The sequence below is a fragment of the Cyprinus carpio genome, chromosome B8, assembly GCF_018340385.1.
Source record: "Cyprinus carpio isolate SPL01 chromosome B8, ASM1834038v1, whole genome shotgun sequence".
NCBI classification, from domain to species: Eukaryota; Metazoa; Chordata; class Actinopteri; order Cypriniformes; family Cyprinidae; genus Cyprinus; species Cyprinus carpio.
This window is the reverse complement of record NC_056604.1, coordinates 16,687,686-16,713,386: the sequence shown is the minus strand read 5'-3', so window position 1 is coordinate 16,713,386 and position 25,701 is coordinate 16,687,686. Positions and strand designations below refer to the sequence as shown.

General features: G+C 37.1%; 1 protein-coding gene across 7 annotated transcripts in view; it reads left to right on the top strand.

The window, feature by feature from the left end:
- The first annotated feature begins 1,573 nt into the window (after nucleotides 1-1,573).
- The window catches only part of gapvd1 (GTPase activating protein and VPS9 domains 1), a 41,504-nt gene continuing 17,376 nt past the window's right edge, over nucleotides 1,574-25,701 (top strand). For 2 of the 7 annotated variants that reach the window (XM_042729987.1, XM_042729985.1), the window contains exons 1-10: nucleotides 1,575-1,771; nucleotides 15,881-16,085; nucleotides 16,619-16,886; nucleotides 18,385-18,960; nucleotides 19,395-19,481; nucleotides 19,935-20,069; nucleotides 21,661-21,853; nucleotides 23,280-23,360; nucleotides 24,603-24,760; nucleotides 24,849-24,978. In XM_042729987.1, the coding sequence (XP_042585921.1) occupies nucleotides 15,901-16,085; nucleotides 16,619-16,886; nucleotides 18,385-18,960; nucleotides 19,395-19,481; nucleotides 19,935-20,069; nucleotides 21,661-21,853; nucleotides 23,280-23,360; nucleotides 24,603-24,760; nucleotides 24,849-24,978 (1,813 nt within the window). In that variant the 5' untranslated portion in view covers nucleotides 1,575-1,771; nucleotides 15,881-15,900. Of the gene's footprint in view, nucleotides 1,772-15,880; nucleotides 16,086-16,618; nucleotides 16,887-18,384; nucleotides 18,961-19,394; nucleotides 19,482-19,934; nucleotides 20,070-21,660; nucleotides 21,854-23,279; nucleotides 23,361-24,602; nucleotides 24,761-24,848; nucleotides 24,979-25,701 lie in introns of all 7 variants that reach the window. The other 5 variants (XM_042729991.1, XM_042729990.1, XM_042729988.1 and 2 more) reach the window with 4 other exon arrangements.

Genomic DNA, 25,701 nt, shown 5'->3' with positions numbered 1-25,701 from the left:
TCATTATTCTGAACTTTCAGAATCAATGAAAGAGACTGCAAGATAAAATTGTTCAATATGAACAGCTGCAAAGAGAGCTAAGGAGCAGAATGGTTCTCTTCTGTGCTATTTTGTGTTGTTTGTCCATGAAACTATTGAAGACCTCCAAGAAAAATCCTTCTAAAGGACTCTCAGAGAGAGAGAGAAAAAGAAAGACACCATGGAGGTGAATTGTGTGTATAATGCTGATTTCTAAGACATAGTGACAAAATATACAAGATGAAGTACACATTAATTTCTAAATATGGTTATAGTTTTATCGCCTAGGTGCTATAATTTTACAATCACATTGCACCAAATGATTTGTGTTACTGAATAAATATATAAATATAAATGTCACTAAGTAAAAATATCTTTTTAAGGATACTAATATATGTATTTAAATTTGTTGTCCAACTGCATTAATCAAATGTACAGGTGCAAGTTAATGCACATTAAAAAAATGTAATTGCTAATGCTATTTTGTATTTTGGTTAATGTGTTTATTCTTGTAGATGTTTAATCAAAGAGGTGATTTTATAAAAAGTGTCAATTCACTTTTTTTTAAGTGAAATAAGGATGTTATGCAATTATATAGTCTGTAATAAAGAAAAACAATTTGTGTTGTAATTAATTTGTATACATTTGCTTACAGTTCCACTAGAACTTATAATGTGTTCATTGCATGGATTTAAAAATTCAATTACATTTCAGTTACAAAGCTTCTATTTAAATATATCTATTAACAGTTTTCCTAGAAAATCCCCATATCAAATTAAAACACAGTACAACTGCACAAGTTAATTTCAACAGTTCTTATAATTATGCATACAGTACAGGGGGCTCTGTGACCCCACACAACTGGTTTAAGAATGTGGTTTAAAACAAACAAAAACACACAAGAAAACTAAAAACAACAGAACTAGAATAAAACATATCTATAAAAGTGTCAGATGTTTAGGCACATCTTTTCCAACATGTACATCCCTCTGCAATATTTAGGAACACAAAAATATTATTATTGTAACATCAACAAAGGGAGTCATATCTAAAAGATTTACAAACCAAATCTGAGAATACAACTCACTTTTCCACAAAGCATTCTTCACAGCATTGTACAATAAAGAGCATATTTTGGATTTTTCAATCATGACAAGCTGGTAGCGACACCTGCTGGTCAAAACAATTTAATATCTACAATGATTCAGCCAATTTCAAGCGTTCAAGTGAAATTTATTTAATCCTCAAATTTTAAATATAATGTTAAAAATAAATATAATGGCGAAAGAAAACGGTGATCGTAAATACAGAAAACAAATCGCATATACAAAACAAAAACACATTCAAAAATTCCACACGCTGCAGGCCTGCTCAGGTTCTTTTCCTCTACATATATTTATATATGTTTTGTATACTTATTTTGAATTCATATTTGTTGCGAATTGTAAAAGTGTGTACAAATGTTTGTACATATTCTGGGAGTAAAAAAAAAAAAAAAAAAAAAAAAAAAAAAAAAAAAAAAGTCTGCGCAGGTTTGAATTGCGCATGCGCATGGCGCGCGTCCCCGTTTGATGACAGCTGTGCGCTGTGGCTGTTGCTAAAGGGAGGAGAAAATCTCACGACGGAGGGCTTTTTATCTCTTTCATTCGCAGCTAGGACCTTTGGAGGACTGAAACGAGAACTAAACTGTAAAACCCACCCATACCAGTCGCGACTGAATTCAGTACTTCACACCCAGCCGTCAAGTTAGTCGGTAAGTCTGCTGTATACTGGCTCGAGCTGGTTGACACTTTAGCGAGCTGAGCGTTAGCTGATTGTTGGCCTGCTTGTCTCGGGTCATGTTGTCACCTTTTGTTTTTAAGCCCGTTTGTTGCCAACTTAAGCTTTTAGGAACACGTTTGGGTTTCTAGGCATATTGCTACCTGAATGTAGATTTCTGTACGCTACAAAGCGGGGTATTTCATTTATTCTTGCGCTATAAAACACGATGAATCTTCGCTGACACACCGACTCTTGCAGCTTTTGTTGTTGTCTTGCACTTATCATTGACAGTCATGCTGCTGTGATAATTTGTCGGGAAATATGTGAAACCGAAAGGTAGGTTTAGTTGGCACATTTTCAGAAAATGGTAATTTGGTGTGTAAAATGAAACTAAAATAGTCATATTAAAAATCCATAATTTAGGGACATATGATTAAATAAAGATAAAAATGAAAGGAAATGTAAATACAGGAGTGCTGATGTGATCCAACTGCTGATCATTACAGTTACGTTGATATTCAGACCAACAGCACAATTGTGAGTTTGGTATTGCTTTTATACAGCAAATTATTAAGTGAGACGTTAGTGTTGAGTTTATGTTTCAGACAAAACTGCCCAATTTTTATACTTCTTAAAGTTGTTATGAAATGTATTGTACAGCATGAAAATTGTATCTCTTTTGTTGTAGATGATTTTATTGTGATCAGGATTTCACTAAAATGGCATAACTCAGTCTTCTTGTGAAAACACAGACTTGTCTCTGGTCTTGCTTGCAGAGCTTCTCCACTCATATAGTCGACTTAAACCCTGCGCTTTCATAATCAACTGCAATATTGCATTAACAATTAATGGACAGAACCAAGTCGCCGTCCTATTTTAATTTGTTTGATAATCCAGTTCACTTGGATGTACCGCACAATACAGAAGAAAAGTTTGTTGCTACTTCTTTTTCATTGTGACTTTAACTGCCTGTGAAAATTATCCCAAAATAAGCCAAAGCATTAAGCTTTGGTTATCACCATGTTATGCACAGAACACCGGTTTTTCTGAAAGTCCCATTGGTTTTAGACTGAATCAGCACTGGAATGCTCTGATTAGACATAATTAAGAGCAAATACAAAATACATGTGAATGGGTTTTGGGTAATTTGGGAAACTGTGATCTGTACTCTTGCTCAGTCTCAGAAAAGCGGGTCTTGTTTCTCTTAGAAGTCTGTCAAATCCTAGAGCGCTCTTGTTTTCCAATCACTCAGCTGTGAGGCTGGCACAGGATGGACTGCTTTTCTGATCTGGTTCATCCCCCAACTGTTCGGCCGTCCTCATGTAGCCTCATATTGTGGGTATGAAGCTCCTCCCATGACATCTCCTCAACACATGCCAAAGCTGTGACATTAGATCAGTGGCGCTCTTTCAGTAATATACTGGAGTTTATTTGATGCAGTAACTATTTTAGTGGTGCTTTACTCCTATCTCCACCTTCTTTTGCCTTCTAGTATTGTTGGAGTGCTACGTACTGACAAACCATTTCAGCTTTATTGGGTGTTTTGCATTTTTTGACAGGCTGCAGTTTTGTGTCATGTGATTGAGGCAGTGTATAAACTGTTTCTGGGACGTGCTATGAGGTGATGCTGAGGTCAAGCAGGATATGTTTCTAGCAGGGTCAGGAGTTAGGAAGTGTGAATCTCCTGATAGTAGGCCTATGTGTGTGATAATGTGCATGAGAGAGCATGCATTAACACACATAATAATGTCAGAGGGGCTCTTAACGTATTTTTCTGGTGCTCTCCTGTTGGTACTTAGTAAAACTGAGAAAATACTAAAAATTAATTTTAGATTGGGTCAATGGTTCCAGAGTCTTTTTTTTATTTATTTCTGATGACTTTAACAGAGGATGCACCTATTGAAAATTCTTACAGATAGTAATTTTTTTTTTTCATGGTGATAAGCAATAAATTTCTGATTTTAGCCTTTTAAATATTTAAAGGGGTCATATGATGTTGCTAAAAATAATATTATTTTGCGTACTTGGTGTAATGCGATGTGTTTATGCAGTTTAAGTTTTTTTTAGTGGTGGTGTTTATATCACGTTTATAATGGGCTCATCAGTAAAGCCGGTTCCGTGATTAGCGGTAAATGTCTGTCACCTGTTTTCAAACGGGAGCTAATACACAGAGCCGTACTTCACTGACAAGCTACGCAATATTCTGTTCATAATTGAGATTAATCGCATTCGATTATGAACACGATATTGCGTAGCTTGTCAGTGAACTACGGCTCTGTGTATGAACTCCCGGTGCATTTGAAAACAGGTGACGGATATTTACCGCTAATCACGGAATCCTGTGACGGATTGAGACACGCATGACAAATGCATGCGATTAATCATGCAGCCCTAAGTTTAAGGTTCAAAAAACACGTTATTTTCCACATACTGTACATTATTGTTTCTCCTCTATGCCCTGCTTTTCTGAAACGTTTATATTTTTACAAAGCTCATCTTTCTGAAAAAGCAAGGTGTGCTCTGATTGGCTAGCTAGCCAGTGTGTTGTGATTGGCTGAATGCCTCAAGCGTATGACAGAAATGTTACGCCCCTTAACATACTGTGATGCCGTGTCCCAGCAGGACGAGACTCAGTCCGGCTGCTCTGCTCGTGCACATCCCATCATCGGTTCTCTTTTAGCAGTTCAGTCAATGTACTGTTAGGAGTAACTGAATAACTCGGGATAATGGTTTATTTCGCATCAGAGGGAGTGTCAGGCACGTTTATAAATCAAATAACTTAAGTAATTTGTGGATAAGTGCGTACTGGAGATGCAAATAGTTTCAAACGATTCAGTTCGATTTGGTGAACTGGTTTGACCGGTTCACTATGAAGATCTAGTTAAATAGAATGATTTGTTTGCGATCCGGACATCACTAGACCAGACAAAACCAGTAAAACCCATTACAAATAAGGCATTTGTTCCATCCAGTGGGGACATAATTACTGATTATAATGACTTGTACTGTCTTTTTACGTGTTGCGTTGCATAACATAAACAACAAACAACAAACATACACTACACTGATCAAAACGCATTTGAATCATCATTGGCAAATTATTTAAATATAAAAAACGTACTTACGGGCTGTTAGTCAGAAGCGCCAGACTGCCCTTGCAAAGTTGGAACTGCCCCACTTTATAGAAACAGCCTTTGTTCCACAGATGCATTGAAAGCTAGTCTGCAGGTTCAGAGCTTTTTTGCTATTCTTGGCTGAATAATTTTGGTTGCCGAACATTTGGTGCATCCCTATTAAATATCTGGTATGGGCCAACTAAATATCTGATATAGTTAATTAATTTAAATCTCTAATACTGGGCGATAACAGTTGTGGTCATGTTATTCGTATCTCTGTTTTAAAATATTATATCTATGCCAGCATCTGTTGACTTGATGGTAATTTAAAAACATTTACTGTTTTTTTATTATAATAAAGCAAAATATTGTATGTGACTCAATGTATGCCCACTTCAAAAATATAGAAACATGAGAGAAATGTTTGTTTTATTTGTTTATTTCATTGAGGGATCATTTGTTGGCCTTTCTTTACATAATTGACCACTTTTTCAGATCTGTCAACAACTTCCCTATCTAAAACATGAGAGCTGTGATGATGGTTTCTGGGAGCAGCATGAAATTGTAATTCACAGGATTATGAATGTCATCTGTGTGCTGATTAGTCATATATAAAGGTTTTTTTTTTTTTTTAGAAAGTTTTGATTCATCATTTGGTTATTGGCAGTTATGCTATTCCATCAGCAGTCAAATTTATGGTTATTCTAGGCATAATATCCCCTCCATGTGTTGGCACAGGTGTTTCTTAGACCAATTATATTTAGTGACTTTGATGGGAAATCTCAAAGATGACTGATGTTAAACTGTGCATGTGGTCAGGGCCGCATTAATGCATGGGCTTACCTGGGCTTAAGCCCAGGGCCCCAGGCTGAAGGGGGGCCCCCGGTGATGCCAGGAAATATTGTAACTGCATTTTATAATGAGTCAACTGTTCCCGTTGCAAGTCCTGTGCGAGAGGGGTCAGCCAATTGCTCCCAAATACGAAAGAGAAAAAATGACAAAAATAAAGTGGAAAGTCAGACAAATTTGTTAAAAAAAATTCTAAATCTCACGGCACGCAGGCGGCAGGCCTAAAGGATGCAGATGCAGATCATGACGAAGGTAGGTTAGGGCTGGACAGTAATTCAATATGTATCGCAATATATAGTTTTTTCAGTAATGGTGATATGATTTTTAAACACACTTCCGATATTTTGATATACATTACCAGTGTTTCCCATACATTTAATTATTTGTGACATTTGAATTGGGGTCATATGATGTGCTAAAAAGAAAATTATTTTGTGTATTTCGTGTAATGAAATGTGTTTGTGGTTTAAGGTTAAAAAAAACACATTATTTTCCACATACTGTACATTATTGTTTCCTCTCTATGCCCCGCCTTTCTGAAACGTGTTGTTTTTTACTTTTATAATGTTTATGTTTATGAGAGGTGTGGTGTGATTTGATTGGTGTGCTGTGCATTGTGTTTTGATTGGTAGATTAAATGTGTGGTGTGAGTGATATGGTACTGACCTTACTGTGATGCTGTGTCCCGGCTGGAGCGAAAAGACAAAAAACATTAAAACCCATTATAAATGAGGCATTTGTTGCATCCAGTGGGGACATAATTACTGATTATAATGACTTATACTGTCTTTTTACATGTTGTGTTGCATCTCACTGTGCCGTGTAAACATAAAACCATGTCTGCATTTGTGATTGGAGAAATGACAAACAACAAGTTCTACTCTACACTAGGGCTGTGTATTGCCAAGAATCTGGCGATATGATACGTATCACAATACAGGGGTTGCGATACAATATGTGATACTGTAAGCAAGGTGATATATTGGGATATTTCTTATTTTAGGAATAGGATATATTTTTAGGAAAGCTGTCATTAAGAACACACCACCATATGCAAACCTTAGCAATAAATAAATACATAAATATATATATATATATATTTTTTAAACCAGTACACAGTGGGATCTGCATTTGTAAAAATCAGTCCCTGGAACATTTAACTTTATTGAACCACATTTTGTGCAGTATGAGTAAAGAGGGAAAAAATAAAGTGCTTGCAGGATCCTTTAGTTAAATGTATAATACGTATAAAATGTATTTTTATTAAAAAAGACCATATATTTTTATACCCTGCTTTAAAGGTTCACAGTTACAATGTCATAACATTTTGATCTGAACAAAATAATTACATCTGCTAATATCAATGATCTAATATCAATGAAAAATAAAGTGCTTACAGGATTCCTAAAGAAAACAAAACGATTGTAAAACAATAAAATATATACAGATATTGAACCTTTCCACTTGGATTTCACAGGTTTTTCAGTTTGTATTTATGTTCCGCGTGGAATCAAAGATACCGCGATGTGAGCACAGCCTCAACTGCACAAAACGCCCCCAAAATGAGAGAAAGCAGCAGCCGCGCGGCGATCCTACTGCCTGCTGCGCCCCGCGGGAGCCTCTTCACACAGAACGTGGTAAGCGGTTGAACCAAGGCAGCTCCCGCACCACGGTCCCACGGTGGACGTTACCACAAAAGCCCAAATGACGGCACACTTCAGCTTTGTACACCGAAACCGAAACAGGGACAATCCTTTCCTCCTCTTTTACTAGCAGAGAACTATATTAATGCTAACATTAGTGGCATCCCTAAATGCTAGTATTTCCTGACACTCAGGATTTGTTCACAGATGAAGACTGCCATCTAGTGGTCGGGATATAAACTCAAAACTAAACAACTGTCATGATTGATTTTTTTTTTTTTTTTAAATATCGATATTCCGTTTTTGAGAATCGATGCAGTATCGCCAAACAAAATATCGCGATACTCATGTGTATCTATATTTTCTTACACCCCTACTCTACACTGCTCAAAACTCGTGTTTGAATCATCTGTGGCAAATTCTTTAAATATAAAAAACTTACTTGCAGTCTGTGAGTCAGCATTGTAGTCTACTATCCCAGGATCAGGAAACAGTCCTCCATAAAATGCGTTGCACACATCTGAATATTTGGGTTGAACCGTTTTGGAACAGTGATATAAATACAACTTAACCACTGATTTCTAGTTGTGTCCTCTTTTGGAAGACCGATCAAAGTAGTTTCACTTTCACAATGAAACACACAGCATCTCCACAACATGGCAGCGGCGGCAACAACAATACTACACAGAGAATAAAAGTAACGCCTTCTTTCTTCGTGTGAACATTTGGGCGGCGTTATGCAAATCTTCCCACATTGTGACGTAGAGATGTGGGGGCGTGTTAGAATGAGCCGTTTTAGGTAGGAGTGGTTGACTCTTAACTTTTATAAAGAATATCTCTTTGGATTTGAGACTTTAGTCTTTGCAACTTTACAGATCTTCTGTATGCACCAAGAGCTTGTAACACTCCAAAGAGAAAGGAAAATTGCATCATATGACCCCTTTAAGGAACTTTAGTGATTTAAAAAATTGCATGTGTAGAGCAAGATTTGTGAAAACACATAAATAAACTTACTAGCCTGATAGAAAGATCCACAAGCAGAAAGACGTATTTGTGAAAGCGTGAATCAAAGTGCACAAAATGTTTTGTAAAGGTGTACCTTCACTAATTTACATTTCTACTCTGTTCCTTATTTTAGTATTAGTTCATAATGCATTTAACCAACATACAATTTAATGCTACACATTTTTATATGTAGATATCTGTATAAAACAGTCAGACTATGTGCATATGTGTAGTGTATGATATTTTGTATATTTTATATGACAGACCTATAGGTTTGGATGTTTTGTTTATGGCATATTTTTACTGCAAAATAAAATGCTGACAACTAGCGTGAATATATGCATTAATTTTGGTGGATGGAGGGCCCCTCAAGATAAAGCCCTGGAGCCTCTCACAGTCTTAATGCGGCCCTGCATGTGGTTATTTTATCTCAGGATTTTTGCCAAGGTCCTCAAACTTGCTTGGTGCACTATTTCTGTAAACCAAAGAGATATTGTTTTGCGTTGTCTAAAGAGAGCAGAAAGCATCCTGGTTTAGAGACATTTCCGTACAGTACTCCCACACCCTCCTGTATGCCTGGTTGGTGTAATAAAATAGATTTCTCAGAAAAGACTTAATGCTTGTTTATGGGATATTCAGTGGTCAGTCAGATACTAGTAGAAGCAGAAAAATGCAGATATGAACACAGTGAAAGGGCTTTTAGTATTGCCAAGTTTTTAAAAGAAATGTGGTTGGGATGCCTGGTCATAGAGAAAGCATCCCATTCCTCATCACATCCCCATTCACGTTAGCTGCCCTCATTCCTTAGATGTTGTCTTGCTGTATTCATAATGGCCAGGAAACATTTATTTTCCACTCTGATTTCTCATCTGCTCAGTCACTAGCACATCCACAATGCTGTCCATTGCCTAGTCAGATGGCATTCACTGCTGAATGGAGTGTGTGGGTAGTTTCTCATGAGTGGTCAGGTCTGCATTGCAAACATGTGAAAGTGCCTGATGTTGCATTCAAGCTGTGATTCATACTCCACACTGCTGTGTTTTAAGGGCACTGAGAGCAATGCCTCAACCAGATACAAAGAGGAAGGAGAAATGAAAAACGGATCCTTGTTAAGGCACCTACCTAACCTGAGAGTTACAAGCAACTCACACAAAGTGTTTCCGGTCAGTCTGTCTTAAACAGAATCGCTTTGTGTTGTGTTTAGACTTTAGGAAATGTTATCTGCACATCCCTACTTTAAACCACTGGGCTATGTGCTTGAAGACATTTAATATACAATATTTTGTTCTCTTACATAAGAATACTCTAAGCACACATTCATATCTCTCTCCATTCCTTCTCAGAGTGCGTCTGATCTACCTGCTCAAATGCTGTCAGATCTAATCCAAACGCAGCTCTTCAAAATAGAGGAACCGAAAAAAAGGACCTTCCTCCTGTTCCCAATGCTTTTGGAAAGTGCGCCTTTCTCTCAGTGTTGCTAAAAACAGCATCGGCTGCAGTCCAAAACCTGAAAAAAGTGAAAGTAGATGGATCTCTTGGTTTTAGTTGCTTGTGTGTTTATCACTGCTGTGCTGATATTGACAGCAGTGTGTTTTTTTTCCACCAGAGAAACATCCCTGGGATGTTTTAGAGCACAAACAATACTGCTGCACTCAGCCTGTGTCTTCTTGTATAAGATGTGAAACGTTTCCATTTTTTAAAAATAGATACATTGATGTTCTGTTGACCTTTTTGATCTTTTTGATCATCAGAATGGGACATCTGTGTCTAGAAAATGTTCTCAACTCCTTCAGCTTCCCATATCAGAAATTTGGCATTGGAAAAAAAACGTATGTTAGTTAAAAATGTCCATTTTTATTTCTCTGTGGTCCTTTCCTTTTTGTTAGGCTGAATAACTTATTATTTGTTTGTGGACATGTTAACCATGTCATATCAATACAGTAAGTACCACTTTTAATACATTACCATTCAAAAGTTTGGGTTTGTTATTTTATTTATTTATTTATTTTTTGAAAGAAGTCTCCTGTGTTCATCAAGGCTGCATTTATTTGATGAAAAATACAGTAAAAACAGTAATATTGCAAAAAATATAACAGTTTTACATCTTACAATTATAAAATTATAAAAGCAGTTATAAAGGACATTCATTTAAAATAGAAATGTTTTGCAAATTGTCTGATTATCTGTAAATATCTGTGTAATAAAAAAATCTTGCTAGCCTCAAAACCTCATAGTGTACATAAACATGATACCATATGGCCAACTAAGCAAAGTTTAGATCTATAGAAAGGTAGTCCTATTTGATTTGTGCCCATCTCTGAACTATTTATAAGTTTACTGACAAAAAGCAAGAAAGCCATTACAACGAGCTTAAACTTTATAGAATAGAAGAAGTAGGTATGTGAATGGGTGGCCATTTCCTCTGCCCCCAAGGCTAAATCTTCACATACCACTGCATTCAACCACAAAACACAGTGAGAACAGTGATGTGCTGTATTTGGCAGGATGACAAGAGGTTGAGCTGATTCAGGAGTGAGTGGTACAAGAGGTCTCTGCGGATGTACTGATATTCCGCTCTGTGTTTGTGGGCTGCTTTTACGGATGCGCAGGGGCCCGGGCGTCTCTGGGCTGCTCTTTGACCCACATTCTCCTGTGTAACTGTGCTTTACAAAGACCTCTTTGTGGCTGAGGAACGTTCCAAGAAATTATTCAGATTTTTTGCATTTTCTCTAGTTTGAATGTTTGTGTGTGTACGTTTACTTGTGTGTGCGTGCATGTGTGAGAAAGAGAGAGATTAAATGGGTGTTGTGTGGGTGTTTTCTGTTTGTCTATATCCCTCCATTATATGAGAAAGCAAAGGCGACTAATGTGATTTGCATATTATTTTTTGGCCATTCATGAAGCATGAAGTGTCTGTCAGGTCACAGTAGCAGGCTTTGTAATTGAGTTGTAGCTGCAATATGCACACTTGCACAGTGTTTCTCAACCAAGCTGTTAAATCTGTTTTTCACATTCTCTGAAGTTTATATATATATAAAGCAAGAAAGAATTTAGGATCTGGATCCTTTGATATATTCAGTATGCTGATTAACATCAGTATGTTGTTTATTTTAGTATTATTCATATGCTAGCTATTTATACTACTATATTAGCTTTTTATTTCATTTAAATTGTTTTAAATTCCATTTAGGCCCAATTTTTTCTAATTGCCAAGGCAGTTTTTTTTTTTTTGAGATTAAGTTTAGATTTTCTTCTAATATTTATATTTTAATGAATAACTTTAACAATAATAACACTGATTGATATAGACATTTAATTTTTTAATGAATAACTTTAATAATAATAACACTGATTGATATAGACATTTAATTGTTACATGGTTTGGAACATTTCACTCTGATTGGTCCTTCATATAAGATTTTAGATTTAGTTAGAGCTTGAGTAACCAGCATTGAGAATAAATTTAGTATTGTCCATCTGGGCAAAGGTCCTAAAAACATCTTCGACCAAGAGCAAATCTGCATCTCCATCCGTTAGAATTTTCTGAAGCATTGAAAATACATTTTGACTGTTGAAGGATATCAAAAACTACTTAGATTAAATGGGTTTATGTGTTTTTTTTTTTTTCTTTGAAGCTCTTGACTGTTGAAGGATACTGTTTAAAAAAGAGCAAATCGCATGCTCCATCTCTTTTCATTTCTAAGAAGCTCGAACTGCTTTGTTTGACCTGTCGTGTAGATAAGCATTAATGGTCAAAGATTTAAGCTGCACACTTTTTTGTTCATGGCTGACACTCCCTCTGAGTTGCAAATAGAACAAATAAACGGAATGATTAATTACTCAACAGTACACTGCTGAACTGATTTTGCGGCAGTTTCACGAGGAAAAATGAAACGCATCAAAGTAAATGCATTGTTGCATCGGTTTGTGATGACTCTGGGTGAAAAAGGTGAAGTAATAAAAAACCTTTCTTTCGCATGCCCTTTGTACCTTATAAAATTCATGCGAAAACGGTTAAAATTCATGCGATTTTCTTACACTGTGTTTTTGTTTTTTTTGAGTCTGGTAAGTTTATGAATGTTTGTATATTGTTTTATTTTTTAGTGTTTCTAAAATTCATGCGATTTTCTTACACTGTATGTTTGTCTTACACAGATGGATTTGCGCTATTCAGCAGCTCTGTTTATTTTTTTTTTTGACAGATGGATTTGCGCTATTCAGCAGCTCTGTTTATTGATTCTATGTGTAGTGATTCGTATCGTGTAAATGGCTCGGTTATGCAGTGTCCAGCTGTTATGAATGACTCCGGGATATTATCTACTGAATCCCTGTTGTGAAAACTCATACCACACTAATGACACTACACTTCAGAAGGAACCAAACTTGCTGCTAGATGAATACTTCTGCTTACTTCCCAGAAGTATTTTTACAACTTTTTTGTAGATTAATACTTCTGTTTTGTTACTAGAATTGTTTTTATGTGTTTTTCATTGTTTACTTATTGGGATGATTTTTGTGATATTATGTTGTGTTTTTACAAAAATATAAATACAGTCTTGGTTAGTACAAGAGAATTGTGAACAATTGAGACAGCAGGGAACAATCAGCCTGAGAAACTTAGCCAAAATAGCTTTATTTTTGGTCTGTCATAATTTTATATAGGCATTTAAAATTGACACGCATTTTAACTTTTAGTTTACAAAAATCTTTAACAGGTACGGAAAATTAAACATGTCACACAACTTAGGAACTTAATACACTACGATGACACATTTAATGGGCTGTCTTTGAAAACACTGTTATCCAGGTCACTGCAAAATCTCTAGTTGATTTATTGTAGTTAAAGGGGTCATATAATGCTGCTAAAAAAGACTGGAAAAATTGTTATCCAGGTCACTGCAAAATCTCTAGTTGATTTATTGTAGTTAATTAAAGGTTCCTAAAACACATTACTTTTCCATATAATGTGGTCTTTGCTTTTATTGTTGCATTAGTACCTCTGTGGATTACTGCCTTTCTAAAACGTGTGGCTTTGTTGACCTGTAGTGTAGAAGCTCATCGTTCTGCAAAGCGAGGTATGACATCTGTTTTGGCAGAACAACTATCTAGTGATTAATTTTGTGATTGGCTTCTTTTTGAATACTTCAAGCGTGTAAATGAAATGTTACGAAGCTTGTTGCGATTGTCGGTGTTGACCGGGGTATAAAAGGTGAAGTTTAAAAACCTACTTCGGTCATAGCACTTGACCACCATGCGATTTTCTTCCCCATCGTGTTGAAGTTTTAGCCCTGTATGAAAAAAGCACTTAATTCCGTTAGAGGACTACGTGCCTTCGTAATGGTTAGCGTGAAGCGGAACGATGGCGCCGCAGTAAAGCAGCAGGTGTCCGATTTCATTTAGTCATTTTGCTTTCATAATAGGGCCTCAGCTGGCAAAGGATGAGGGAAGATCTGGTTTCAAAACGAAATGCAAAAGCACCTATTTATAAATATTTTGGATTCAAACCAAATGTGAAAACTCATACCAACCTGACACTACACGTTCACGAGGCAACCTGTAAACTTTGCTAGATGAAAGTGGCAGCATCCGGAGGTCCCACTGCGAATTTGCACGCACATATTCCAAGCTGACTTAAAAAATGAAGCTGCCAACATGATGTCCAGCGGCAAAAAATCGACCACAAACTGTGCCCGAAACACAAACACAGCCTTCGGTAAGTGGTGCAATGCGCGATGCACAAAATACAAAAGGGACAATGCGAGGTGGAAACTTCGATGTTTGTGCGGTTTTTTTTTTTTTTTTTTTTTTTTTTTTAAAAGGCAGGCACTTTATTTAACGAATAGTGAATTTTTTTTTTAAATATCTTTCTTGTTTGATACTTGCACGATGTGTGCAGTGGTTCGTTTTGTTAATACGATGCACTTTAAAGGTGTCTTTCATAAGTGCTTTTGTCCAGTTTTTGCATTATTATTCATTTTTGCAATAAAGGGGTGTATACAAGCGAGTGTCTTATTGTTTTGTGTATTTTTATTAAGAATAAAATAAATTTACCCATGATTAATTCAAAAAAAATGCTACTGAATTTGCCATATAATGTAAAGTGAAAGTAAATTGAGACGTGTGCCTTTCTGAAACGACCGCATTTTCGGCCAGCGAAATCCCTGACACGCAAAAGCCCGGTATACACGGGATTGCGGTTTTTTTTTACATGTGATTGTGATTGGAAAAAATACTTATTACCGGTTTTTTTACATGTCGATTAACCGGTGGAAAAAATGTGATGCTGTCTCCCAGCACAACCAGACAAGACCAAACCCATTACTGATTATAATGACTTATACTATCTTTTAATGAGTTGCGTAATCGCGCCATGTAAACATAAAACCATGTCTGCATTTGTGATTGGAGAAACGACAAACAAGCGCTACTCTACACTGCTTAAGACTTGCGTTTGAATCATCAGTGGCTAATTCTTTAAATATAAAAAACGTAATTAGAGGCTGTGAGTCAGAAGCGCCAGACTGTCCTTGCAAAGTTGGAAATGAGGAACGGATGGTGGGCTGAGTGAGCGAAGGCCAGCTTGAGAATGGCGCGGCTGGTGGGCAACCACATGTGATAACCCCGGGCTGGACTCGGGCTTCACGGTGATTCACAGTGCGAAGTTGAGGTATTTCCTCAGCGACCAGCACGGATCAGCTCTAGGCATGACGAAGCGTATATTGTCCTCTTTTGGACGGCCAAACAATGTAGTTTCGCTTTCACAATGACACACACAGCATCTCCACAACATGGCGGTGCGGCAACAACAATACTTCAGTGAGATTCAAAGTTACGCCGCCTTTCTTTGCATGAACATTTGGGCGGTGTTATGCAAATCTTTATGTTAGAATGAGCCGTTTTAGGTAGGAATGGTTGACTCAACTTTTATAAAGAATATCTCTTTGGATTTGAGACTTTAGTCTTTGCAACTTTACAGATCTTCTTTATGCACCAAGAGAAACACTCCAAAGAGTGGAGGAAAAATTTAAATTGCATAATGGCCCCTTTAACTTAATTTTATCTTGAACAACAGTAAAAACACATTCATTTGACTAGAACAACTGTACTAGACAAACTGTACTTCCATCACTCACAGCCTATTTCTTAAAAAAAAAAAAGAAATCATGTCTAATTAATTATGGTCTGTGCTCCAAATGAAATTTTATTGTCTTTTGATCAGTATTCATTATCTCTGAATCCCGTTGAAAACAGCTGTTTATTTATGCAGTTGTGTATATATTCTAAAACTATTATTTTTAATTGCCCGGTGATTGTGATGTCTTCTGCAGCCTGGGATATACATAATACTGCTCAGGTCTTGTTGTTCATAATCCTCCCAATTCTTGTACTGAGTTTACATTAGTATTTACATGATGCTCTACTTTCATAATGCTGTTGTAAATATTCCTGCAATACCTCTAATTTGCTTGTCATGCTCTCCACCTTCAGCGCCGTGGCTGAGCTGAACGATGGTGAAGCCAGACATTCACACTCTGGCCCACCACCTGAAGCAGGAACGGCTGTACGTGGCATCAGAGAAGCAGCTCATCCAGCGGCTTAACAACGAGGTGCTCAAGACAGCAGAGAGGCTGTACCGCACAGCCTGGATCGCCAAACAGCAAAGGATCAACCTCGACCGCCTCATCCTCACCAGGTGACTGCACTCCAGACCAGTAAATCTAGTAGGCTCACCTTGTGATTTTCTTTCATGACTCATTACCTGATCAACTGAACCGGAAGAATTGCTAAATTCACATTGTGGATTATCTCAGTGGTTGAAACTAGGGAAAGAGCCAAATGAGCATTCTGGCTTGGCAAGTTCTAACATCGGATTGACTAATTCTTTTTTTTTTCAAAAATTTCTTTCTTTGTGGTACAAAAAATCCTGGATTTTTTTGTATTGAATGGATCCGTTAAGTCATACAGGTTTGGAACATCATGAAGTTGAGTAAATTACATTTTTAATTATTATTATTTTTTTTTTGATGCTAGAAACATCTTTAAACAACCTTCAAGTTTATTAAAGACTTTGATATTCAGTTGGGATTTTATAAGCTTGTTTTGAATAGTTAGCATAACCTGCTGAATTGCATTTGCACATTCATTACAGTACATCTCCAGCATGATCAGATTTAATCACATGATTCTCTGCAGTCCAGTTCTCTGAATGCATTCTTTCCTTTCTAGTGCGGAGGCCTCTCCTGCGGAATGCTGTCAGCATGCCAAGGTTCTGGAGGACACACAGTTTGTGGATGGTTATAAGACACTGGGCTTTCAGGAGAGTATCTACGGGGAGTTCTTGGGCCGCTTGAGGGAGAACCCACGATTGGTGGCATCTTGTCTGGTGGCAGGAGAAAGACTCAATCATGAACACACGCAGGGTGTCATCCACACAGTCTTCACCTCCCTCTATGGCAACTGCATCATGCAAGAGGATGAATGCTACCTGCTGCAGGTACATAAGATATATGTGTGTAGTGGTAGAAAAATAATTTTTTAAATATTATTTTATTTATTATAGTATATAATTTTGGGCATATTTATTATTATTAGTGCTGTCAATCAATTAAAAAAAAAAAAACGAACTAATTAATCACACCTTTTTTCCTGAAATTAATTGTGATTAATCTCATTTAACATTGAAGTTTTTAAATATACTTTTATATTGCAATAACTTCACATGCAATCTTCAAATTACACAAAGACAGTCTATTTGTAAATATTTGTGTAGTGAAATATTTTTTATGACTGAAGGTGAGTATCACTGATACCAATACTGATGTATTTATGAAACAGATTTTTTCTCCCCTTAATATTTAGTCATTGATTATAGCCATTAAGCATTACAAAATAAATGAGTTATCAATTTTAATCTTTATTAGACTTTAAAAAAATAACAATTTATAATTTATCTCGAAACAATATTCACATAAACCCATTATAATAAATGTCATATTTAGCTACCTGTGCCCTTCAGCAAGTAGGAAATATACAGACATTGAAAAAAGTTATCAGACACTAAATTCTAAATTAAATATAGATAATCCTTAAAGCTACAAAAGTTATAGATTTCCTCTTTTTTTTTTTTTTTTTTTTTTTTGTTCTTTGATTAATAGACTTCACAGCAGCTGGTTTATTCGTTTTTTTGGCTGCTATAACTTTAAAAGATGCCGCAGTTAAACGTGGCGCAGATCTGACATGCATTGAAATTTCTCACAACTTTTTATATTTTATTGCACTTTAATATGAAATGGTATACAGTGTGCTGGTGCATTTGTATGTGCAACTGAAAAGCATGTGTTACAAGCACAGTATAATGGCAAACAGTAGAGGAAAATTCATTTTTACTGACATATGGCCTGACAACATCTCATCTGACCACAGTTCACTGTTGTTATACTGAAGCTGCCTTGTCACCTGTACAGTTTCCATGCTTATTTGACTAGCGCTTGGCGCTGAGGCAAAGTTAAAACGCATTACTGAAAAGTCTCCTTTTTGATGTGATCGTAAAGACATTCTGCGTCTAAATAAACACAAATCTTCAACCCTAGGCTCCGCCCCTGCGTTAACAAAGTTAAATATTTTTAGATCCTTTAAACTGGAAAGTTAATCGCCTGTGTTAACGTGCTAATTTTGACAGTACTAATTATTATATATAATATTTAATTCATTTATTTGTTTATTATTTTATATATATTTATTTATTTTTAATTTTACTTCTTAAGTATTAGATCAGGGATGTGCCACTGTCCTGCAGAGTTTAGCTTCAACTCTAATCAAACACATTTTAACAAGCTAATCAAGATCTTAAGAATTACTAGGACTACAGGCAGGTAAGGTTTTTTGCAGGGTTTGAGCTAAACTTTGCAGGACATCGACACTCTATGACTGAAGTTGCCTATCCCTGGATTATTTATACCACATACCACATTGTGCTGTCCTACTTTCTCCAGGTGCTACGTTATTTGGTGGAATTTGAGCTAAAGGAGAGTGACAACCCTCGTCGTATGTTACGGCGAGGCACGTGTGCCTTCAGCATCCTCTTCAAACTCTTCTCTGAGGGCCTGTATTCAGCTAAGCTTTTCCTCACTGCAACCCTCCACGAGCCCATCATGCAATTGCTGGTGGAGGACGAGGACCATCTAGAAACAGATCCAGCCAAACTGATAGAGCGCTTTACCCCGGCCCAGCAGGAGCGTCTGTTTGGGGAGAAAGGCACAGATGAGTACCGCAGGAAAGTTCAGGCAGCAGTGGAGGCCAACGAGGCCAAGCTGGTAGCCCTGGTCAATACCTTTATTGGCTACCTGAAGCAGAACACCTATTGCTTCCCACAGAGCCTGCGCTGGATTATGTCTCAGATGTATAAGACGCTGGCACGTGTGGAGAGGTTAGAGGTCGGGGAGGTGAGGACGATGTGCACCGACTTGCTGCTCACCTGCTTCATCTGTCCAGCCATCGTCAACCCTGAACAGTACGGCATCATCTCAGATGCACCCATCAATGAGGTGGCACGTTTCAACCTCATGCAGGTAGAGGATAATGTTGTTGCATCAGTATATTACAAAACAACTGTAATGTGAGGGTCTTTCTTCAACTGCTGTCAGCTAGAAAACCACATTTTTTACGGTATGGTATATAGAGGGTTATGTACAGAGCAGAGTACAGTTTTCAGTTTGCTTCAAGCTCTGATTCTGAAGGTAAACATGGGTGAAAGTTATGACTTGCAGTTCAGTCAGTCAAAATTTAGTTCATTAAAATAACCAAATTATAAGAATCATTTGTTCATAAATTGTACTGCTATTATGTTTGCTTTTTCAAATGGCCAGCACAGGTGACAATATAGAAAGACATCTAGCCATATAAGTCAATAAAACCCTTTTCCTGAAACAGATATTTAGTGTGGTTCATGTCTGGCTGTGATATTAATATATTCTAAACAATAAAACCTAATTTGATGTTTTAGGTGGGGCAGTTGTTGCAGCAGTTAGCCATGTCTGATGCAGATGATGGAGATCCTCGACGTAAAAGCAGCTTATCCAAGTTTGATAAGGTAAGAGACAAACCCAGATTTCTGGAGCTCCTTTTTTCTTGTTGTCTTTTTCATCTTGTTACTATATGAAGATTAACATAGACTATTGGCGTATTGCATACTGTCCAGTTTACAATGTAATATGATAACAATAGCAACATTTCATTAGTGGAAACCAACTAACACCAGTGAAATTTCATGATTCTTAATACAATTTGACCGCAAAATGTTATATGCTATTGAACATACTCCTTTCTTTTAAAAGTTAAATCATATTTTAGTAAATGTCATCTGGGTATTCCATACATACAGAGCTGCACAAAGTACATTGTGCATATTACGCAAGCAGTATAAGTAATACATTGGTAGTACGCTATTCCAATCATAACCAGGAAATGTGAAATGGCTCTTTAACATGTTCCAACACTCTTTTTGAGGATTGACTCATTGCAGTTAGCTTTTACATCTTTTTAGACGTGTGTTGCTGCCTTTTTGGATGTCGTCATCGGTGGAAGAGCTGTCGAGACTCCGCCTATGTCATCAATGAATTTACTGGAAGGCCTCGCACGGACGGTGGTTTACATGACTCATAATCAACTTTTAGCTTTGGTATGTAATGCAGTGAAGAAAGAGATGTGTGGAAGGAAGTTAAAGGGATAATTCTCCCAAAAATGAAATTTCTGTCATTAATTACTCACTCTCATGTCGTTCCAAACCAGTCAGACCTTCGTTCATCTTTTTAAATTAAGGTTTTTTTTGATGGTATCCGAGAGCTCTCTGACCCTCCCATAGACAGCAAGGATATTACCACGATCAACGCACAGAAACGTAACAAGGACATTGATCGTGGGAATATCCTTGCTGTCTATAGGAGGGTCAGAGAGCTCTCGGATTCCATCACAAATCTCTTCATTTGTCTTCTGAAGAAGAACAAAGGTCTTATGGGTTTGGGATGACATGAGGGTAAGTAATTAATGACAGAGTTTTCATTTTTGGGTGAACATAAATAACCCTTTAACTTCATCTGAGTTTTATGATAACATCATCAGAACTACAAATGAGCTTAATTGGTTGTTCACATGGTCACAGTGAAATCACATCCCTCTAAAATATTGGTCTGAAGTTTTGTAATAAGTTGCACTATGACTTATATAAATTCCTTTGCAGTTTCACATCCTTTTCCTGCCTGAAATGTTAAGGCTTCATTAAAATGTTTATAGTTTAAACATTTTCTGAGCAGTTTAGCACACAGTGGGATGTCCTAAACATTGTCATATTCACAAACTAGTCTACCTTCAGTAAACTAAGACTATCCATTTAAATTGTAATTTATTACAATTATAGAAAATATAATGTAATACTAAAATGAGCGCATTTAATCACCTGCATGTGAATCAGCACAAAAGGCCTGTGACAGGCTTATGCTAATTATATGTTGATAAAGCAAACTTCTAAAGATGTCATGTCAAAGTATGATGTCATGTGATGTCAATTCAAAGACATTTGATTATTGTATCAGGATTGAATTTTCTTCATTTGAGAGCTTTTATGTAATATTGATGTGCAATAATTTACTGTCAATTTAATTAATCACAGTGTCATGTAATTAATTTAACATGAATAATCACTTTTTATTAATTTGACAGCCCTAATCAAAACATATCTCAGTGCTTTTACTGTACTTAGCTGTTACACAAGATTTAGATCAATGAAAAATGACTCGTCTACCTCACCCTCTTTCAAACCTCAGCAGAACATGTCTAAACCCATCCCATTAATATAGCAGTAACAGTCATACTGCATACCTTTACAGTCCTAATGCTTTAACTCTTCCTGCCCAACACTGTCAAGAGGCAATAACCCTCAGTTTCCCTGTGTTTTTCTTCTCAGCATGAGCAGCAAGATGTTCATCATCACACTGTCATTTACAGAGCCAATTAGCCCGACTCCTATGTTGTTATTGCATTAGACTCACTGTTTGAAATTCACTAATGATGATAGCTGAATAATGAGGCCCACCTGCTTTAATTACCAGCACTGATTAAGAAATTAAGTTAAAAAATTACCTGAAGATGTAAAGAAAGCTTGTTGTACATCTTTGCAGGCCTTATTTCACTGGATATCAACTTGGAGTGATTGCTTTATGGCATGTTTGTGCCAAAGAAAATAGAAATGTCTTTAACCTCATTTCTGTGTTCAGGTGGACTTTGTGCGTAGTGTCACTGCAGGAGATCAGCTCAGAGAAGAAGACCACCTGGCTCTGGAAACCCTACTAGCCAATGTACCTCAGTCCCGCACGACAAAGAGCAACAGCCTGGAGCTCACGCCCTCTAACACGCCCCAGCTCTCCCCAGCTACCACACCCGCCAACAAGAAGAACAGACTCCCTATTGGTATTCCTTCTACATTAACTTCACCGCATGTTGATTGCTGCAGATTCTTAGGAGACTAACCGTCTGATTACAGAAAGTGCAGTCGAGTATAATTTGATTCAATAATAAATGACACTTTATTCTGGTTCTTTGAAATTTTTCAAAAAGGATTGAATCAATTATTTCATCCAACTAAGTCAAGCAAAAAGTGTATCTGACTTACTTTTGAACTGCAAGTATCATTACTTTCAGTGATGTTCATATTGAAAGTAAGTTCTGTGCACTAAGGATGTGAAACTTAAAGGGATACTCCACCCCAAAATGAAAATGTTGTCATTAATCACTTACCCCCATGTCGTTCCAAACCCGTAAAAGCTTTGTTCGTCTTCGGAACACAATTAAAGATATTTTGGATGAAATCCGGGAGGCTTGTGACTGTCCCATTGACAGATAAAGTAAATTGTCCGAATTAGTCAGAACAGTCCATCTGCCATCAGTGGTTCAACCATAATGTTATGAGGTGACGAGAATACTTTTTGTAAGAGAAGAAAACAAAAATAACAACTTTATTCAACAATTTGTCTCCTCTGTGTCTCTCCGCATCACCTAGTGCCATTTTGGAGAATATGAGCTGAACGCAGGCAACGTACACTCTTCTGTGGGGTGATTTTCATTTTGAATTTTGGGGTGGAGTATCCCTTTAAATCCATGTTATTCTTAACTGGTTGTTTATATGATTGTGTAGTTGAGGACACACACGCACTATTTTTAAATAAATGATATTGTAATGATGATAATAATAATAATATTTTATTTAATGGATGACAGTAATTGTTTATTATTATTTATTTATTTTAAAATATGAGGATGAAAATAACAACTAACACACATACATACATAAATAATAAATATTTTTAGAATTCAACAAAAAATCTGAGTTGGCATGTATTTTTCACTGAGATCTTAAAATGAGCTTAGAGGAAAAAGTCCAAGATGATTGAGGTCAAAGAAATGTTGATTTAAAATCGTACAAAAACATTTTTCATTCAGTATTAAAAAGGTTTAATCAAGGTAATTCCGTTTTTTTTTTTTAATTGATTTAATTGAATTGCATTGATATATCGGTTAAGGTTTTTTTTTTTTTTTTCCTGCATGCAGCATAGTGCTGTTAGCTTAGCTACATGTTGATCTATATATAGCAATCCGTTATGAGCATTGGAGGTTTAAGAGTGGAGTCATAAGGATGCTGGAACTGCTAATATCTCTTCTGTACAACTCACTTAGACATGGACACTAGTTGTAGTGGTCTTCTATTAATTAACTACTGTCTGTTCTTACACTCATTTACTGATCTTTTACATACTGTTTATCTTATCCACCAACTCTCTGACTTTCCCCTTCTGCCTCTTCCACCTTTTTTTTTTGCCATGCTGCCAATGATCATCAGGACAACAGTTGGCAGCCATAACATGTTGGGAGCCCTCTGCCACTGCCCTGTCCGCTCATATACCCTTAGTAACCCCATTTGGTGGGTAACCCTGACACCCTGCCATGACCGACATGTACAAATACTCCTGTCCAGCCTCTCACTGCTACACACATGCCTTGCCAGCGCTTGCTGTGTCTGCTGTGTGTGTCCCTGTTATGCATTTTGCTTCTCGCTGTAGCACATCTGTGCTGCGTTACTTCTAGTAATATAAATGTAGTTGTGGTTGCTCAGACAAGCAAGACTGTTTATAGGGCCTTTCCCATCGCTTTAGTTCCAGAACTAAATGTACAGTACTAAAGTTCTGGGACGATTTTGTGCGAACTGTTTTCCAGTACCATTTAAAGGGTTGCATTCACACCGACAGTGTGTACTAGGATGTGACGTAAGCCGGTCGACAGCGATGTCATTTGTGCGTGGCTTTCAACAACGTTAACAAACAAGAACAACATTAACAACAGGAGGATAGAGGACGCTGTGATCGGATCTGTGTTTTTGTTGTGTCTCGCGGGTTTCTCAATAATAGACATGGAATGTCGATGTATATTTAAAGTGATTGAAAGAACGGGAAGGAGGACTAAGATTCTCCAACGACAACTGGCAGTGCTACAAGTGCCTGCACTTCAGCGTCCGTATATTTATCTCTGTTCGTCATACTTGCGAAAAAAGTTGACACAATATTTTATGTTTTAAATCATGGCGGGTGAGGGCGTTTTCAAATGCGTCTGGCCAATCAGTGTCTACTTGCGTCACGGGGAGTACCAGTTGTGCTGGTTAGACCCTGCTCCACAGTAGGAGCTAATTTAGTTCTCGAAAAAGGCAGTCCGGTACTAAAAACGGCCAAAAGTGGGTAGTTCCACAATTAGTTCTGGTACTATGAAAAGGTTCCTGCGGTGCGAAAGGCCCTTATGAGTGTCATAAATTTTGTAAGATGTACCTGCACCTTTTCCATCATATTCCACACTAGCTGTTTTCTTCATTTGATTTGTTTGCTCTTGTTTTATCCATTCCAGTTTCAATTAATTATACAGAGTTTTTTTTAAACATTAGAATTAGGTTTCATCAGCCATAAAAGGAAGCAGTCAAATTGGTCTTTAAGCAGGAAACAAAACACGTTTATTGTCTTAAAGTGTTATCTGTAAAAGCTATTTTGCCACAGTTCTCTTAAAAGTTTATGTTCACTTGTATGAACATAAAGTGCTAGTTCTCATGTAACACACTTAGCAGCCTTGCTGTTTCTCTAACCCTAACAGTTTGTCTCCATTCCCGCTCTTCCTCACCCAGCAGGCTCTCGCAGCCGAAGCCGATCGAACGTGGCTCAGGAGGGTGAGATTGAAGCCAGCTCCCAGGAGTCTCTGCAGGAGGTCACACCTGAGGACGTGCTAGTCATCTCGCTGGGAACCTCACTGCAGACCGTACCTGGGATGATGTCTGAAAACGAGGTCAGAATCTTGTCATGCTGTGAAGGTCCAATTGTAGTAGTTAACTAGTATAGTGATATTGGAAAGTGACTGCTGTGTCTGTCTGTAGGTTCTGACTCTGCATCTTGGAGATGGTGGACAAGGAGATGCCCCTGTTGATGACACCAAACTGCACGGGAAACCTGACAAAACGCTGCGCTTCTCACTCTGCAGTGACAACCTGGAGGGCATTTCTGAGGGTGTGTTTTCACCAGACAACCAGCAGATGGCTCTCTTGTACATAAGCTGTCCCATATACACCTAGTCTCATGTAGCCAGACATTCAGACTGACAGTTGAAGGTTTGGAATCCATGGCAGCTTTTATTGAATAAAGCCCATCCATGAGTCTGTTTGACCGACATGTCAAACAACCAATCATCATTCGTTTCGTCAGCGTCACGTTTCGGGGCGTGGAAATGTCGCCACAATAATAGACCGGAGTGTAAAACTCTGTGTGTATTTTAAAGATTCTATGCCATAAACTAAATATTTCACATAGTTTTGTTTTTAATGTGTTTTGTTTATTTTGTTATGATATTGTCTTGTCATTTGTGTTGTCATCTTGCTTTTTTCTTTCGTGAGGCAGTTTGGGAATCTTTGTTTCCAGGCGGAACATTAAAGAATGCCACTCACACGTCTCCCAGAAATCCTGTATAATTCAACCAATCTGATGACGACTTCGAAACTCCTGAAGTGTTTCCACGTTTGTGTCCCATATGCATCAGACGTTCAGCCAGCGGTCTGCGAGTCTGAGACTAATATACACCTGACATTTTCTTTTCTCATTATTACCTTTTGTAATAAAATTAAATATAATAATTTATATAATATTATAAATATTTTATTTTTTAATTTAATTAAATTTTTAGTTGAAGTTTAATGTAATGTAATTTAATTTTATTTTATATTTAATTTAATTAAA